The 17,841-nt window shown below is 30.6% G+C and overlaps 2 protein-coding genes and 1 long non-coding RNA gene across 6 annotated transcripts; 2 read left to right on the top strand and 1 right to left on the bottom strand.

The window, feature by feature from the left end:
• The first annotated feature begins 1,126 nt into the window (after window positions 1-1,126).
• On the top strand, window positions 1,127-4,365 carry LOC107889057 (uncharacterized). 3 transcript variants are annotated; one of them, XR_005901094.1, is made up of 5 exons: window positions 1,127-1,275; window positions 1,507-1,868; window positions 3,232-3,713; window positions 3,829-3,864; window positions 4,091-4,365. It is a non-coding gene; the product is annotated as an uncharacterized lncRNA (long non-coding RNA). The 3 variants fall into 3 exon arrangements; XR_005901095.1 differs by lacking the exon at window positions 3,829-3,864 and having other exon boundaries at window positions 1,138-1,275; XR_001681629.2 differs by lacking the exons at window positions 3,232-3,713; window positions 3,829-3,864 and having other exon boundaries at window positions 1,138-1,275.
• Window positions 4,366-6,729: 2,364 nt separating this feature from the next.
• On the top strand, window positions 6,730-9,338 carry LOC107889058 (inositol 3-kinase). Of its 2 annotated transcripts, XR_001681630.2 has the most exons (3): window positions 6,735-7,815; window positions 8,023-8,217; window positions 8,937-9,100. XR_001681630.2 is itself a non-coding variant. In XM_016813357.2 (2 exons), the coding sequence occupies exons 1-2, from the start codon at window positions 6,955-6,957 to the stop codon at window positions 9,189-9,191; spliced, it is 1,116 nt and encodes a 371-aa protein (XP_016668846.1). In that variant the 5' UTR covers window positions 6,730-6,954; the 3' UTR covers window positions 9,192-9,338. The 2 variants fall into 2 exon arrangements, 1 of the variants encoding a protein (XP_016668846.1); XM_016813357.2 differs by lacking the exon at window positions 8,023-8,217 and having other exon boundaries at window positions 6,730-7,815; window positions 8,937-9,338.
• A 4,725-nt stretch (window positions 9,339-14,063) lies between these two features.
• Window positions 14,064-16,445, bottom strand: LOC107889059 (peptidyl-prolyl cis-trans isomerase CYP19-4). Its single transcript, XM_016813358.2, has 7 exons — window positions 16,122-16,445; window positions 15,768-15,846; window positions 15,220-15,267; window positions 15,105-15,128; window positions 14,708-14,890; window positions 14,512-14,587; window positions 14,064-14,419 (listed from the first exon to the last, which is right to left on the bottom strand). Exons 1-7 carry the CDS (start codon window positions 16,194-16,196, stop codon window positions 14,281-14,283), a joined length of 624 nt encoding a protein of 207 aa, XP_016668847.2. The 5' UTR covers window positions 16,197-16,445; the 3' UTR covers window positions 14,064-14,280.
• Window positions 16,446-17,841: the final 1,396 nt, after the last annotated feature.

Here is a 17,841-nt window from a genome sequence, read left to right as displayed (position 1 = left end):
TCAGGAACTACTGTAGAAAAAGAGCGTCCACGTGGGAGCTTTTTTCTGTGATTTTTGCTGACAGCACATCCTGCTTGAAGCGTTTTTGACACTATTTGTTCAGAAACGTCTTTTCAAAATTATTTTTTCAGGAATTACTGTAGAAAAAGAGCGTCCACGTGGTAGCTTTTTTCTGTAATTTTGCTGACAGTGCATCCTGCTTCAAGCGTTTTTGACACTATTTATTCAGAAATGTTTTCTCAAAATAATTTTTTTAGGGTACAAATAGTCAATTTTGTTAAAAAAATAAATACAATGTTATTTTAAAAAAAACTAAACCCTAATTTAATTAAATTTAACCTTAAACTTTAAACCCTAATTTGATTAATTTATTTAAAAACTATAAACCCTAAACCTTAATTTATTTAAAACCCTAAAAATCTTAATTTATTTAATTTATTTATAAACCTTAAACCTTAATTTAAATAATTTTTATAAAATAACACTAAATCGTAATTTTTAAAATCTACTAAAACTCTAAACCCTAACCTATTTTAACAAAAACCTAAATACTAAACCTTAACTTATTTTGGCAATACCCTAACCTTAAAACCCTAAAAAATCATAGAAACTAAACATGCAAATATCCCTAACATATAAAAACATGGAGCAAAGTACGCCTCTGGGAGAGCGTTTTTTACCACATCAGCAAAACGCGCTTACGTGGAAGCGTTTTGCTGACGTGGCAAAAAACGCTCCTTAAAAGCGCGCTTTGTTGGCAATTTCCCTCGTAAACGCAGCTACGTAGGCATATTTTGCAAAAAAGTGGCCATTTCTAGTAAACAATTGTGTAATCTGTCCATTTCTATAAATATGCTTGGAAATGAACATTTTTAGATAATTTAATCGATGTGTGAATACTAAATAAAAAATTTTAAAGCACAAATTAAGTTTCAAGAATTAATTAAATCAAACTTTGATAAATCTTTAACTAGAAAATGAAGTTTAGAAGACCATAAAAGAAACACAAAATTTTTAATAATTTTCATTTTGATTTTACGATTGGTATTTGAGATTTGATCTTAAGTTAAGATTAAAAAAAACAGCGGGACCATAATTTAAACCATGAGTATTTTTATAATTTACCCTTTATTTTTTCGCCAGTTAAGATTAAAAGAAACCGCGGGAACAAGAACGGAAGAGAGAATCAGTGACTGAAAAACGAAACATCCAACCGCTGAAAAAGACGGTCGGAATAGTTGGCTTCTGAAAAACGACACAGTTTCCTTCACAACGGTCTTTCTCGCTTTCGCCCTCGTTCTTCTTTCCGATTTCATTATTTTAAAAAACTCTATAATTTCTTTTATAATTTTTAGGTGAAAAAAGGTATTTGAATGGGACCAGACCTTGTAAATATTTACATAAATTTACCTCCAATGTCCACTCCAAGCAGTTTTTTTTCAATTTTGATATCATTTTTTTTTTACATTTTCAATAATTTCTGTTTCGTTTTCTTTTTTTTTTCAGCATCATTTGTTCTGCAGGTGAAGACTGATTCATCTCATTGGACGCTAGGTATTTTGTTTTCCAGGAAAATTACTGTTTTGTTCAAGTTAGGGTAAAGAGAAAAAAAATAGAAACTTGACATTACGGTGAACCGGGCTGAATCCATGATTTAGGATGATGAATCATCATTTAATTTCTTTTGGAGTTGATCTAAAATGGGGATATTTTAATTAAGGCCAGAGGATGATATAATGCACATAACATTGCAGAAGAGGGACAAGGGTCAGACCTGGTCATCACCTATACTAGGTCAGGGTCAGCTAGACCCATATTCGACTGATCTCGGGCAAAAGCGCCTCATGCTTCATAGGTTTCAGGAAGAGGTGAATCATGTGTTTCCTTTAAATTACTTGCGCTAAATGTTATGATGTGGTTTTTCAGTTCATCCTGTAGTGGATTATTCTAGTGTTACAATTGCTAAAATTAAGGTGCTCAGCTTATTCATTTTTGGGTCGATTTGTTCCTTTGTGATGCTAGTTAAAAGCTATGTTTTCTTGCTTCCTTTCCGAACACATGTTTAGATATAGATATGGAGGTATGATCATTCAAATGTATGGAAAAACTTAGAATAAATTTAGTATGTCCCTCTTAGACACATTTCTGTATCCGACACTTCGAGCCCGCGTATCCCAGGTTAAAAGTTGTTTACGCTGACAGACGACCTTGCCTTGAGAAACTTTCATTTGTCTTTGTGTTAATTATATCTAGTTTAATTATAAGATTCAGGTTTTCTCTCTTAAGTAAGATATTGGTCGGATGTTTTCTATTTCAGCAAGCTGTATTCTATGTGTAGCTTTACCTTGTTTCATTTATATTTTTCTCGCGTGGATCCATAGTTCCTCTGAAATTTTCCAGGAATAGCTGTATCAATTACATACATTAATTCTTTCAACGCATGCTTGTCACTTTATAATGTGTCTAGGATCATAGTAACAAGTGTTAACAAAAGAAAATTTCCAAAGACAAGTATCGCCTGAATTTGACATGTCAATTGTGTTTATAACTTAAGCCTCACATTAGCTAATGCTTGACCTGCATATGTTTCACATTGGAGTGTTGCTACTTATCTACTATAATTACAGACTTTTGGAAGTGGTTTTTCTCAAGAAGCATGAAATCTTGTCTTAGTTATGTGCTTTCTGAATTGATGAGGAATGGAAAATGATCTGTTAAGAATGTGAGAATAGGATTGTGTCACCAAGTGATTGACGGGGAAGCCGAAATCAATTGCCTTCCCTTTATCTCAATTCTTAGAACGACCTATTATGATTGATAGTTCAGCTCGTCCAAGGGAGACTGAAACCTTAGAACTCATTAGAGAGACACCCAAATATCTTAGGTTTCTAATAAAAATTCTGCTTACCTTTTATTATTCCATAGGTCCTTTTAAATAGAGATTACAATAATTAGATAAAGTAAAACACTAAATAAAGTCCTACCAAACACAACTTCTATTCTAAGAGTCCTAAAACAATTAACTTCTCCTGAGAAAAATAAAATAACTTCTTTTATTAAGAGTCCTACCTAACTTCTCCTAAGATTTTTATTAAGAGTTCCATGTCCGCAACATGATCTCACTAGAAGCATCTGTTCTTTTGACTGCCATCATGAAGCTGCATATTCCGATTTTTGTTTTACTCTTGATGTGGCATGGGTAACGGAACTAACTTCCCGGTTCTTACACAGTATCTTGTCGCTTAGCATGCGAGGTTAACCAGCAGCAATATGAAGAGAAAACGCATGGTCATATAAAGGAAGCTTCTAACACTAATGCTACGTTTGGTTGGGGTATTATTTTTTCCACATGTTTTAGTCATTGTTCACAATTGGTAATTTTTAGCCACTCTAAAGACTTGTTTGTGACAAAAAGAAGGAAAACTTTCTGCTTATTTTGAAGAGGTGTTATTTTTTACAAGGGTTTTACATATCTTTCTAATTGCTTGTTTAAATTTGTACTAATTATTCTTTATTTTTATGTCTAACTATTTTATCTCTATTGAGGTCCTATTGTCATAGGTAACTTTTGGCTAATGTACTACATAACATAAAACAGTATCTTATATGGAACAAAGCAAGATTAAACTAATAATTAATAAACCAAGAAGCTACTTTGTGAATTACAGGACGATTTGATCTACAAATGGGAGTTCGATCTGTTCTATATTAAGGTTGGTTCAGAGTTGAAACATTTCTGCATTGTAATTGGTAGCAATAAAAATGCTAGTATTATGTGCTTATTTTGGAATGCTTTGAGTTTTGATGCCAGTAAAACTTTCTTTTCAGGATTTCATTTGTCTTTTGATCACTTCTATATAAATGGTAACATTTCATAAGAAACTAAAAATTATCATTTTAGCTGTTCTTTTATTTCCTCTTAGTTGCGCATCTAAGTGTGATTGAATTGTTATCAATTCTAATGTGGTTCATTGAGGCCTGAATCCACATGGTTAAGCTTCTGTCTCAATACCTTGTTCAAGCCATATTCCAACCACTTGTAGGGATGACTTGCATGTTACACTAACAATATGTTATCTTCATTCTGCAGAACCCAGGCTTTGATTTCTCCCAAGCTCATTTCTAGGGGAGCTGTCCTAATCCAAGGACTTTTATGGGCGGAATCTGTGCTGACTGAGAATCTTCATGTGCTGGTTTGATCACTTACATTATCCTGTCATCATATCCTGACCTTTACGTAGTAAATAAACAAATCTAATTTTGGTTTCTCTGTACTGCTTGAATTAACTTATTGAGTCAGCAATCAATCAATGCGGTCTGCAATCACCGTGTTCAAATCTAATACAAGAAATTAGATTTACAGTATAGTTTTGTTTCTCTTTTTCGGATGCTGTGTTTGTTTCCACAATCTTCATGTGCAAGCTATTTATCGTTGATTGTTTACACAGCCTGCCCTGCTGCATGCTGTGTTTTGAATGGATTAGGCTTAAGCAGTTGTTATAATGTTGTGTGAACGGTGGTTTGTGTTCAAACATAGTTTTGCATATCTTGATATCCAATAGGTAAGAAAAAGAATTGTAAGTAAATCTCCAAAAAGTAGAATCACATTCGAAACAATTATTATGATTTTTTTTTTGTGTGGATATATATACATATATACATACGCATAGATTGGGATGAGGCAGAATCATATTCCTTTACTTTCGTCTAGTCATTTTAGATGCCATGGAATTCTTCCTTGAATTCATTCTGTATTTTTCTTGTCAACTTTGGCATCTAAAAAATTGGCAATTATTTCATTCCTTCCATTATTACTCTCTGCTTACTTCAACTTTATATGGTTTATCCCCCATTTTTTTTAATCATAAATAAGCAACAGGAATTAAAAATGAAATTACAACATAAATTCTCTGTTCTTTTTTTCTTCTTGATAAAGGGGTAGGGGAAGGACTTTTTCAGGATTCAATGGTTAGTTGACTTTAAACAATTTTCTTTTCATTAATTAGATCAAAATTATTCACAAAATTGTAAAATATTAATAAAACTATAGCATTTTTGGTAATTTATAGTTGTATTATTATTGTAGAGAAAATAGGAATTTATATTTTTGATTATATATTCATAAGTCTTGCATGGATAAGATGGTGGCTAAAACGTGACTTAATTTGATTTTCAAGCACATGATAGAAATTAAATTAATATATTTTTATGAAATTTAAATATAAGCTTTAATTTTTGATATATGTACATTATTTGACGAAATATAGACATGATCAAACTTGGCTGAGTTTTTCTAAGGGACTTCTAATCTGATTTATTTATTTATTATTTTGAATAAGCAAAATGATTTAAACATTGTAAGAAGCTAAACTTTAAGATTTTTATATGAATTTTGACGTAATTTTGTCAAAATTATCAAACAGAAGTTACATATAGTTAGTCTAATTATATATATATTTTTTATGTAATTTTGGAACTTTATATACTTTTTATTGTGCATTACAGAAAAAAGAACCCAATCACTTTAATAACTTTTTTTTTCATTTTATTTTAACAAATTATAAAAAATACTAAAATAAATTTTTTTTTAAATTTGTAATTATGAAGAATTGGGGAAAAGAGGAATCTAAGTTATATTTGTTTGACACGAAGGTTGTTTTATTAGGTTGATTATAAGTTTTGATTATGCCTATTTTTTTTATGCAATATCTAAAATTATCATAATTTTTTTTCAACTTATAAATATGAGGATAATATATTTTAATGCGTTTGAACTTACGTTTTTTTTTATATTAATGATAATGCGTATGCCAATTGAACTAAAATTAAATGACCCTCTTATAAGCTTTTAAACAACCTATAAAAACATATTTTGTTTTTGAGTTATTGCCATCATAAGTTGTCAAACTATGTTTTTAAATTTTAAATTAGTCCCTTTCAAAAATCTGAATAGCTTGGACTATGTTATAAACTATGTTGTTGCCATCATTTTTTGTTTTAAACTATGTTATAAATATGAATAGCTTGGACTTAACATCTTAAAAAAGAATAATTCTATTTTTTGGTAAAAGAGGCCTCTTTAGTATCTTTCAAGTTTGATATTGAGCAAATTGGTCCCTTTTAAAGATATAAAAGTAACTAAGGATAATTAATCATATTGTTAATGTTTTTCTTCAATTGTGTATAATTTTGATTGGTATAATAACAAATTGAGCTCTCATAATTTACACATTCTAACAATTTAATCATGATTTAAACAAATTTAGCCTGGAATGTTTTTGTAAATGTGTAAATGTTGAGGTTAAATTTGTTGAATTTTTAAAAATCAAGACCAAATTAACAAAATATGTAAGCATTGAGAGCTAAATTTATTATTATACCAATCAAAATTATGCACAATTGCTGAAAAATATTAACACCATAATTAATTATCATTGATTACTCATTTTTAAAATTAAGGAAGATTAAGTTGCTCCAATTTTCTTGAGAGGAAATGGGGAAATGTTTTTACTTTTTATTCGAAATATCATTGATCTATACATATTTACAATTTGATACAATAAATTCACTGAGAAAGAGACTTGATTATACAAAACGGATGCGTTGAAGAGTTTTTGGAATTGAAGGATGAATTTAAAGTTGAAATGATAGTTTAAAGACGAAATGTGAAATAACCCTTGTTTTCTTCTATTAATTGGTGTGTAGTTTTTGGCCTTTTTGCTACCTATATATATAAATAAGCCTCAAATAAACCAGTATCTGGCGCGCGTCCTCCCCTTCTTGACACCTAGATTTTTGTTTTGTCTTCCTTTCTAAATCTCTCTCTCTCTCTTCAATGGATTCCCTCAATTCTTAAAACCTTTCTCCATTGTTTTCCTTTTCATCTTCCATGATCTCAGACCAGAACTCACCACAACAAAGCTCCCTCCTTTTCTTTTTCACCTTCTTTCCACCATGGTAACCACCATACCTCAAACCCCAAACACCCCAATTCAAAGCGTTCTCATTGTCGGTAACTACTGCCACGATGTCCTTCTCCAAGGCGGCGCCGTCGTAGCCGAAACCCTTGGTGGAGCAGCCTCTTTCATCTCCAACGTCCTTACCGGCCTTTCCGTTTCTTTCCATTTAACCTCTAAAGTTGGGGTCGATTTTAAATACCCTGTTAACCACGACCCCATCGTCGTCCCCACTTCCAAAACCACCGTCTTCCACGCCTATTTCGACCAGGGTTATAGCGAAAATGCTCATCAGGACCGGGTCTTGAAACGGGTCGAAGTCTGCGATCCGATTAATCCATCGGATCTACCCGATAGAAAGTTCGATTTCGGAATGGCGGTTGGGGTTGGCGGGGAGATATTACCGGAAACGCTGGAAAGAATGGTGGAGATATGCGACGCCGTTTTCGTTGATATCCAAGCTTTGATCCGTTCTTTCCACGAAAACGGGACGGTAAAGCTTGTGCGGTTAAAAGAGAGTGGGTTTTACCATTTGTTACCGCGATTAAAGTTTTTGAAGGCCTCTTCGGACGAGGCACTGTTTATGGAGGTTGAGGAAGTGAGGCAATGGTGTTGTGTGGTGGTAACCCATGGGAAAGATGGATGTGAAGTTTATTGGAAAGATGGGGAGATGAAAATTGCGCCTTTTGGGGCAAACCAGATTGATCCAACAGGTGCCGGAGATAGTTTTTTGGGTGGGTTTGTCGGCGGATTGGTCCATGGGTTGGTTGTTCCCGATGCTGCTTTGGTGGGAAACTTTTTTGGTTCGCTTACCGTGGCTCATATTGGTCTCCCTAAGTTCGACTTGAGATTGTTGCAGGTTTGTTTCTTCATATTCTGAGGCTATTTTTTTATGTTATTCTCATTGATATGAAATTGTTTTAGTTGACATTTAGGTACTGTTTCATATATGTTCTTTTTCCCCCTGAAAATTTGTGAATTTTGGAGACTTTAACTTAGGATAAAATTTATGTTGGTAAATGGAACAATTTGAAATGTGCATTGATTGAAAGTTTCATTTGTGTAGCACAAGTGCATGCTTAGCAATATTCTTCAAGGGAGTGAATTATGTGGATCTCTGTGTTGGAAGCTGGGGGTAAATGGGAAAGGCAGACCGTATAATGCAGTGATGCTGCTGCACTTTTGTCAATGATTTGTACTTGGAAAGGAATTATAGGTTTCTTGTCATGGTTAACATATAGGATCCTGATTTTAGTCTTTGGTAAATATGCAGTTGACCGTGGTAGCTTCATTGTGTGGATGAATGCATCGTATATATACTTTCATTTGGTTTTGTTGTTTTGTTGCATGTCGAAAACTGGGATTTGTAACTTAAAAGTTCTTTCCTTAGGAAACTCTGCCTGGTTTCTTTTGTGTGTTTTTAAAGGGCTTTTTCCTCCCCTTTGCTTTCTGTGCTATTGTTACCATGAGGTGATGATTTGATTGATTGAAGATTTTACAAAATGACATTTCTAAAATTGCTTGCCAAAACATTTCTTGTGAAGTTCTTTCAGTTGGTATTATTCTTATTCTTGAAATGTCAAGGTATATCTCAACCTTCACCAATTCTCTCGCATAAAAGACATTCAGTTGTTATTATTATCCGGTGCTGAGCTTTGTTTATGACTTGACATTCATGGTAAAGACTTACTCCCAATCGACATGTCTTAGTCTTGAAAAAAAACACATCTGCTTCCTATTAATTTTTTGTTATTTTTAGGGAACTTGTTATGTGCTGCTATTCATAAGCAATTAGCTCCCTGAGCATAGAGGCACTTGGCTTTTACTCTCTTTATCTGGATCAAATGATTATAAACTATGTTTCTAGACTTGAAGAATATTAACGATGTTTTATATACGAAATTGTGTTGGTTCGGATATAAAACTGGTGTATGCTTCTTTCATAAGGTGGTTTTTTATTCTCTTTTTTTGACATTCCAGAGAATTAAGGAGGAGGTGCAAACAAGGAAGGTGCAGGGTACATGCTGGTTGGAGAGAAGAGATGATGAGGTGAGTTTCACAAAGCCGGCTGGGCATGACGAGTTCCATGCTTCCCTTAGTTCATCTAAATTAGTTTCGGCGGAATGTCAACGGGATCTGCCAAGATCACCGGGGAGTGTAGAGCAGGTTATCCGGCCTCAATATAAGGGGCAACAAAAGTTTTTACTAAATTCTGTTTATGATAAATCAAATTAAGCATACGAGTATAGTAGGAGCATTTTCCCTTTGGGGCTGTTGTATCAAATAAAGTTGGAGAGTGAAGAAATCTCTTAGAGCTTTGTTTGCCCAGAAAATCAATGGCATATTCTAAATTAGTAAATATTAGGAAGAATGCTTGCCTGATATGGTATCTATTCAAAATTTTACATGAGAATTGCAAATATTTTGATAAATTCACTATGCACGGATTTGGTTATAATTATATATATCAATTAAAATTATTTTATAATTTTATAATTTATTTATAAAAATACTGTCTTAAATTGGTTATATGTTATATACAATTTCCTAAATGTGTTTATGAATTCTGTTAAATTTTTATTTAAGAATCTATTTACATTAAATGCTTTAAATTTGTTTTATTTTTGTTAAAACTCAATCTTATAAATATAAGGGTAATCTACAAAAATAGTTACTTTTGTTTGGCTCAGGTTATATTTTAGTCACCTATATTTTAAATACGTTTTAATCTAAATGGGATGAAAATAAATTTTTAATTAATTAAAATTTTTAAACTTAATCCTTAACTAAAAGAACTGTTTATCTCAAAGAACTGTTTATCTCTTTTTTTTAATTTTTTTTCTGTCTCTTACTTTTTTCAATATATGAACAGTTTTTTTAGTTAAGGTTTAGGTTTGAAAATTTTAATTAATTAAAAATATATTTTCATCCTATTTAGAAATCCAAGTTGGCACTTAAAATCTGGTTGGACTGTCACGTAGGAATAATGTTAGAGAGATAAAGGAACTTAACGATAGAATGATCACTTCATAACAAAATAATAACATAAGTGACTAAAACGTAACATTTCAAACATAAGTGACTAAAATGTAACCTGAGGCAAACAAAAGTGACTATTTTTGTATATTACTCTAAATATAATATAAAATTTTTCTAAATGTATTACTTGAATAAATGTTAATATAGAATCCATATAATGAACTTTATTGAAATGAAATTAATACTTTTTATTTATTAGTAAAAAAATTATTTAAAAAATTAAATTGCGAAAGGAATTCAAAAATTAAAATCAATCTTAAAATTTATTAAAAACAGAATTTTTACCGAATTTAACATGATCATACATAGTTAATAAAATTATCTTCATTAAAAAGAAAAACATAAAATATGTATTTTTATTCCTTTTAGATTTTTACAATAACAATGTATGTGTTCATATTAATACTTAAAAATTTTAAAATATTTTTAATTTTAATCACAATAAAACTTCAAAAATTTGTGTTTCACACAGATCGATTGTGCATATTTATTAAAATATGTTATATTTTTTTTTACAAATTTTTCACCATTTCATAAATAAAATAATTTTAAAAAGTGAAAAAAAAAATCTAATGAAAAGATTTTTTTTTTTGGGTAACAAGATATAAAAGTTTCAATTATAAGTTAACAATAGAATCTGGGTTGGATGTCATAACACGTTTGTCTGTCCGTAATTAATCATAAACCTGTGGAGGAGCAACATAAAATATTCTCATGCCTACAAGAGAACCTTTCATCAACCCAACTAAAATATTAGCAGCTAAGTTCACCTCTCTATGTATTTGTTTAAGAGCACTCTCCATTCACACTTGCATAACTCTTGGATTCGCATAATTAAATCTCTATTAGAATATCCTCTGAAAGTTTATATTTGAAAAAAAAAAGTAATTTATTTTGTAAACATTTGATAAATATACTTATTTATGAACTGAGCTGAAGCTTGAATTTAAAAAAATTCTAGGCCTTAGCTTGGGTTCGACTTGGCCTAACAGCTTAACCTATCTAAATAACTCATATTACTATTTTAAAAAGGGATAAAATCTCAAAATTACAATAAACTTTGATCTAATGTGTAATTTTATACTTGAAATTTGATTTTGTGTAATTTTACACATGAAATTTTGATTGGATCAATTTCTCACAAATTACTAACATAATTATTGATATAACATTATTTTATGTTTATATATTACATACACAATAATTTATCCAATATAAAAATAATTTGATGTATTTATTTATTTAAAAGTGCATGTTTGAATAAAAATTAAAGTTTTATTTATACATTTAAATTACAATTAAAGTTTTATGTGTATAATTACACCAAATCAAAGTTAGTGTATCAAATTACACATTAAATCAAAGTTCATGTATAATTTTAAGATTCATCTCTTTTAAAAATAATAAAATATATAAAATATATTAATTTATAGTAATATTTATATATTTTACAATTAAATTTCAAATAAAAGAATTTAAAAATTTATTTAATTTAAATTTGAGGGCAAAAACCATTTTTATCCGACTTGAAGGCAAAATTTTATTTAATTTTCTCATCCATTATTTTGGATGAAAATAGTTCAATTTATTATTAACTTAAATATTTAAATTTATTTTAAAATTTATGCCCTAAATTTTTTAGCATATTTAATTAAATTAGGATAATTAGAGTTTTAATTTTTCTAAATTAATATGTTAAAATAATATTTACGTTTTTATTTATAAAAATATTTAAATTTTTAGAGTTGTAATTAGAGTTTTATATTTACCGTTTTATTTTAGAGTTTTTATGTATTAAATGAGGATAATTAGAGTTTTAATTTATTTAAATTTATACCCAATTTTATATTTACCGTTTTTATGTATAAAAATATTTAAATTAAATTTTTAGGGACCGCAATTTAGTTAGGAATATAGTACATATTATAACATTTTTTTGGTATTTATTCTATTTATTGCATTTTAAATGGTTGTATTTAATGTATTACATTACAACAATTATTTGTTATTATTTATTAATTTCATAAGTGGAATTTTTATAAAAATGTAATTATTTTTTTAATGTAATTAAGATTGATGTTTTTCTAAATGTAGAAACTTTAGGGATATGATAGATCATATATAGAAATATATCATATAAATTATTTGGAAATTAACATAATTTAATTTAATAGGTTAAGAATTAAGATTTAATATCAATTTATTTATATATTTTTAAAAAATTTTAATTTTTTTAATTTGGTTTCTCATTTATTATTTAGAAAATATAAAACGTTTTTAAAAATTATATTTTAAGATTAATGTATATATTACATTAAATACTTCATTTTTTGTTTAATTTTTATTTAAATTAAAAGTCATTAAATGTTAAATTTCAAATCTTATATTTAAATCATTTTTAAATAAAAAAATTTAGGTATTTAATTATAATATAGGAAAAAATGAACATTTAATGATATGCTTAAAATAATTTTTAAAATATATGAAAATTTTATTTTAGAAACAATTTTTAAATTCTTTCCGTTCTTAATTATATTTGAAATAAGAGTTTTAAATAAATAAATTTTTTAAATTTTTTAAAACTTTTTTTTCTTTTTAAAAGTATTTCAAAAAAAAGTATTTGGAACGATATTTTAAAAATTAAATATCTGTTAAAATTAATTTTTCTTGATGAATTAGTCTTTAAAATGTTTAAAAATTGTTTGAACATTATCTAAAAAATATTAAATCTATTTTGATATAATTTTAAAAAGTGTGTTAAAAAGTTGTTTAAATTTATTCGGGTAAAGACATCTTGTTATTAAAAAAAATTCTTACTCAACACAGTGAAGGGGCCATTGATCAAATTAATTCAGGGACATTGACTAATTATTGAAAATTAATCAATATGTTTACAAAAAAAAAATTATGATAACATGAATGCATGCGAGGGATTAACCACAATTATACCAAAATTATTTGATAACCAAGAATTATTGAAGCATATATTGTACATCAACTTTAAAGGATTTCTTTCATTAAAGTACTACAAAAGGAAATAATAAATAAGTAAAAATTTTACCAATTCTCAAGGATGGGCTAATTGCTCTTTTTCTTTTCGTATGATTTTACTTACTACATATGTTGTCGTAACATTATAAACAATATTGTTACTTTTGTTCCCGTTGAGATAAATCTGACCCTTTCTCTTATTTCTGCCTACATATATGAGATATTTTAAGAAATGAATATCCTTATTACTAGCAGAGTCTGAGGAAAGAAAAGGAAAAAACGGAAACGGTCGTTGTTTTGCTGCCGACGTATTCGGACTTTGTTTAAGCTGCCGACAACCGATTCTTCTCCATCTCTTCCCTGATTGGTTTCCCACAAACACCACTGCTTCCCAATGATCGTTGTGCTTGCACTGTCGTCGCTCGTTTTTCAGACAGTTCTCTGGTCCAAATAAGGGCACCGATCAATTCTCCTCCCTCTATCTTTTTTAGTATCTAATTTTTAATTTTTGGTTATTGACTATTGTTTATTACTAGTCTTTCTGTGGGTTGTTGTTTCTGGGTTTAAGTTAGTATGGTGAGTTGAGAGTTGATGGTGACTGATGGAGTGGCTCTCGGTTTAGGGGGCATGGTGGTGATGTGATGTTGGTTGTTTGACAATGGGAAAATGGGTTAAGAATATAATGATATTGTGGCTTAGGCAGTATGGTGGCTATGACGGAGGTGATGGTTGAAGGTTATGATGGGGTTTACTGATAGTGGGATGGTGGGAATATCATAGAGCTTAATTCAATAGTGGCGAGAGGAAGTTTGGTTACTCGTTGGATAGTTTCTTAAAAAAATGAAATATATTAAAATTATTTAAAGGTTAAATAAAGAGATTGATTTTATTTTTAGATAATTAAAAAGATAATTTTAAAATACTTAAAAAAGAAAGATGAGTTATATATGTTTAGTATAGCCAATTTATTTAACTCATTACACCCATGTCTCTGAAGACTCAGATGTTGGGATTGACAAAGCTTCTTGCAGTTTGGCAAGTTTTAAACGAGTCTCAAGAGGCTGAAAAACTCATGGCTGTTTGTAATCACCCAGTAACCAAATCTTATAAGTTTTTAAGGCTACGCATAACATATCATAGAGCAAGTGAAAGATATGATTCCTATAGCTAGGACAAAACCGAGTCTGCTAGGACAAAAAAGCAAAAAAGCAAAAAAAAAAAAAAGGTTCATCTTGGAGGATTTATCATGGACTTAATTGGAATAAAGAAAAGACCCAAGTTTGAGCTTTGATAATTACAGAGGGAGTTCACCACTGTCAGCAATCACAACTTTGCTCTTGGGTGTGCCACTCTGCCTTCCTTCCGCTTCGACTTTGTAAACCACGTCCATTCCAGACAGCACCTTTCCGAACACAACATGTCTGCCGTCCAACCTGTAAGATAAATAGTAGCCAATCGTTACCAACAATGTAAAACCTGAAAACTATAAACATCTTTAACTGTTTGCGATCGTCTTGTTATTTACCAGCTGGTTGTCACGGTTGTGATGAAGAATTGTGAGCCGTTGGTGTCGGGACCAGCATTTGCCATTGACAAAAGCCCTATATTCCACAAAAAAGGGAAAAAAAAAGAAGAAAAAAGGGTTCAGTCCTGTCCTAAAATTTCAGTCTTTCTTTAAGTTATATATTGCACTTGATATTATTTATGGCATATTGGCTCACCAGGTCCAGTGTGCTTCAGCTTGAAATTCTCATCAGCAAATTTCTCACCATAGATTGATTCTCCACCTCTTCCATCACCAAGTGTAAAATCACCACCTTGAATCATGAAGTTTGGAATAATCCGGTGGAAAGCACTTCCTTTGAAGTGGAGAGGTTTCCCACTCTTTCCAACACCTTTTTCACCTGTAATAGAAAACCCAATCTAAAAAAAGGCTCTACTTTAAATAAAAGTTTCTAAGGAGCCATTCACAAAAGGCTAGTGAATCTTCAGTTTCGTTTTTATTTTCATTTTCATTTCCCAACAACAACTGTCGCTTATGGTTTTCCCTAGTCCTACAGCTATTACATCTTTATTTACATTAACAAAGGTTGATCAAAGAGATTAAGTAACTCATACCTGTGCATAGTGCTCGGAAGTTTTCTGCATATAAGAAAGTTTAAGCCAATTAGAAAAATAACTGCTAGGACAATAACAGACTACAGCCATTAATGTAGCCATACCACCATCATACCTGCTGTTTTTGGAACCGCCTTCCCGAAGAGTCCCATGACAATTCGACCTGAGAACAATAGTTCAGTAATCTTTGAGCTGTCTAACTCTAAACCGAAAAGCATAAGCAGCTATAATGCGAAGCAACATATAACTTCTATCCAGAAATCTATACGGAAATGATTCAATTAAAGTTCTCTCCCCCTGTCAAACTAAATCTTCATTTCTTCTTAAGGCACTAAGTCTAGGATGCTTTCACCCACTTCTAGAAAATAACGGTATATAGAAAGCTAAGTTACTTTCACCACTCTTTACTATTTAAATCTATGGAGTGATAGAAAACTTGATATCAAAGTTTTCAGTTGACACTAGTTCCGAGTTCAATCCTTGAACAACCCCTATACTTTCCCTTGCCAAAGAAAAATCCATCCCTATCTGCAAATTGTTCAAAGAAACATTTCCGCATACACCATTGTTGGACAATTCATGTCACAGCTTAAGGGATAGCATTTAAGCTTTTATCACAGATCCGACAGGATTAATCCGTAAGTAACAAAAGTGGAAGCATACCAGCAGGTTTTCCAGCAATTTCAACATCAAAGTAAACTTTGTGAGTAACTTCTTTCAGATCTTCCTTGGACTTCTTTGCCTGAAAATTCCAAGAAAAAAACACATCAAATAACGAAATTCACTAATTACATCTGATTATCGACAAATTCATCTATCTAATTATAAAGAAATATACCACCAATCTTATGCTCAGTAAATTAAGTGAAACAAACAAAGAAAGACGGAATAATTAAACAATCGGTCAATAAACCCAGAAAAATCCCAGAAGATCTTAACAAAATATAAAGAGACTTTCACATTTTATTCACGGATCAACACCAAAAACAAAACCCACAACATGAACAAAAAGTGAACCTGAGTAGAAGCTAGAGATCCAAGAAGAACCAAAGTGCAAAGCAAGGTGAGAGACCGCAACCTTGATCTATCCATCTCTTTGGTCTTTTGTGTTTCAAATTTCGTAGGCGATTATTGTTATGGACTGAAGCAGGGCGGAGTAAAGAAGAACTATATACGGGAAAGGACGTCACAGCTAGACTGATCAACCAATGAGCCTGCGCCACGTAGTTGGATGGATGGTTTGGTTGAATGTCATTGGCTGGTGGGTTCAACCCTGTTGTAAAGTAGTTTTTTTTCTCATATATCTCAACATAGAGTTTATGGCCTGTGCAAATTCGGCCAGATATATGGAATTAATATTTTATCTTAAACCTTCCATAACTAATTTAAGTCTATTTTAAGCTATCTTATTAATTTTTAAAAAAATAAAAAACATTTATATTATTTTTAATTTAAAATTTAATAATTTTATATATTTTTATTTATTAAAATTGTAAATATTTCAAGCTTTAATATTTTTTAATATTTATAGTACAATAATATCATATATTATTATCTTAATTTTTATGTGTTATAAATTATATAATATAAAATATTATTAATTTAAAAATCATCTAACTTCTTTTCCTAAGTCTATTTTCAAAGTCAAATATTTTTATATAAACCCTTCTAAATTTTAAACAATTCTTCGTGCTTCAGTGAGTAGTTTACCCATAAACAAGTAACAGCATATTTATTTAGCAAATTGTATGAGGTTTTCAATTATTGGTGAAATAGATGAGTTTAAACGATTGAAGGATAAAGTTGGATCCTGCACGTTCCAGCTTTGAAGTCGGAACTTTATGTCCATTCCATGGAATTCAATATGGAAGGTGAACTGGATATATATTTATATTCCTACTATAAAAGGTGAAAAATCATGTCTTAGTGGTGGTTTGCAAGGAAGAGATGGTTGAAAATCTGCTGAAGGAAAGGTGTTCTCTGTTAATATATAAGGAATGGATAGAAGAATGGTCCTCCCAAGTGTTAGCTTCCAAGATCACTAAGGTTGTTGCCATGTTGCAAACGAGTTGAGATCAATCTTTACGTGCACAGGCAAACTTGTAGAGAAAAAAGGTTGCAGAATATTCCTCATTTTGGAGTTTCATCTACCATCCCCGATAACAACTCTTCAGATGTCAAGTACTATTCGAATACTAAAACCTTTCGCTTTTGACACTACATGGATGAATTAGGACTTATTTCCAAGATGACTTGAACAAAGAAGGAATTGCAATCAGTATTATGTATAAAGCTGAAAAGAAAAGAAAAAGTGAGTGAAGTTGGTGACTAGAGGACCTAGATACAATTTTTGCAAAATAAACATTGGGTTTGATATATATGAGAAAAAAAAGGTTTTTTTACCCAATTAGGTTAAAAAAAATTTTAAAATACCAAAATAGGGTGTCAGATACATTATTTACGGAAATGAGTTGTTTTTTTAGGTCGAGCATACCTGACAGGCGCGACCTATTTTTTAATAATATAATTTTATTTTTTTTAAATATTATTATTTTATTATATTTTAATAATTTTTAAATTTTTAAAATTCAGTCGAGTCAAAACCGAGTCGAGCCAAACCTGGAGGCGCGACCATTCGCTCCTGCTACAGAGGCGTGACTTCCCTGCAGCCCGCCACGTGTCCCTGCCCCCCCACCCCCACCCCCACCCCCACCCCCCAGCCTTGCACCCTCCCATG

Source organism: Gossypium hirsutum, chromosome A09 (genome assembly GCF_007990345.1).
Source record: "Gossypium hirsutum isolate 1008001.06 chromosome A09, Gossypium_hirsutum_v2.1, whole genome shotgun sequence".
In the NCBI taxonomy this organism is placed as follows: domain Eukaryota; kingdom Viridiplantae; phylum Streptophyta; class Magnoliopsida; order Malvales; family Malvaceae; genus Gossypium; species Gossypium hirsutum.
Note: the sequence above shows the minus strand (reverse complement) of the source record. Positions and strands in the feature narration are given on the sequence as shown.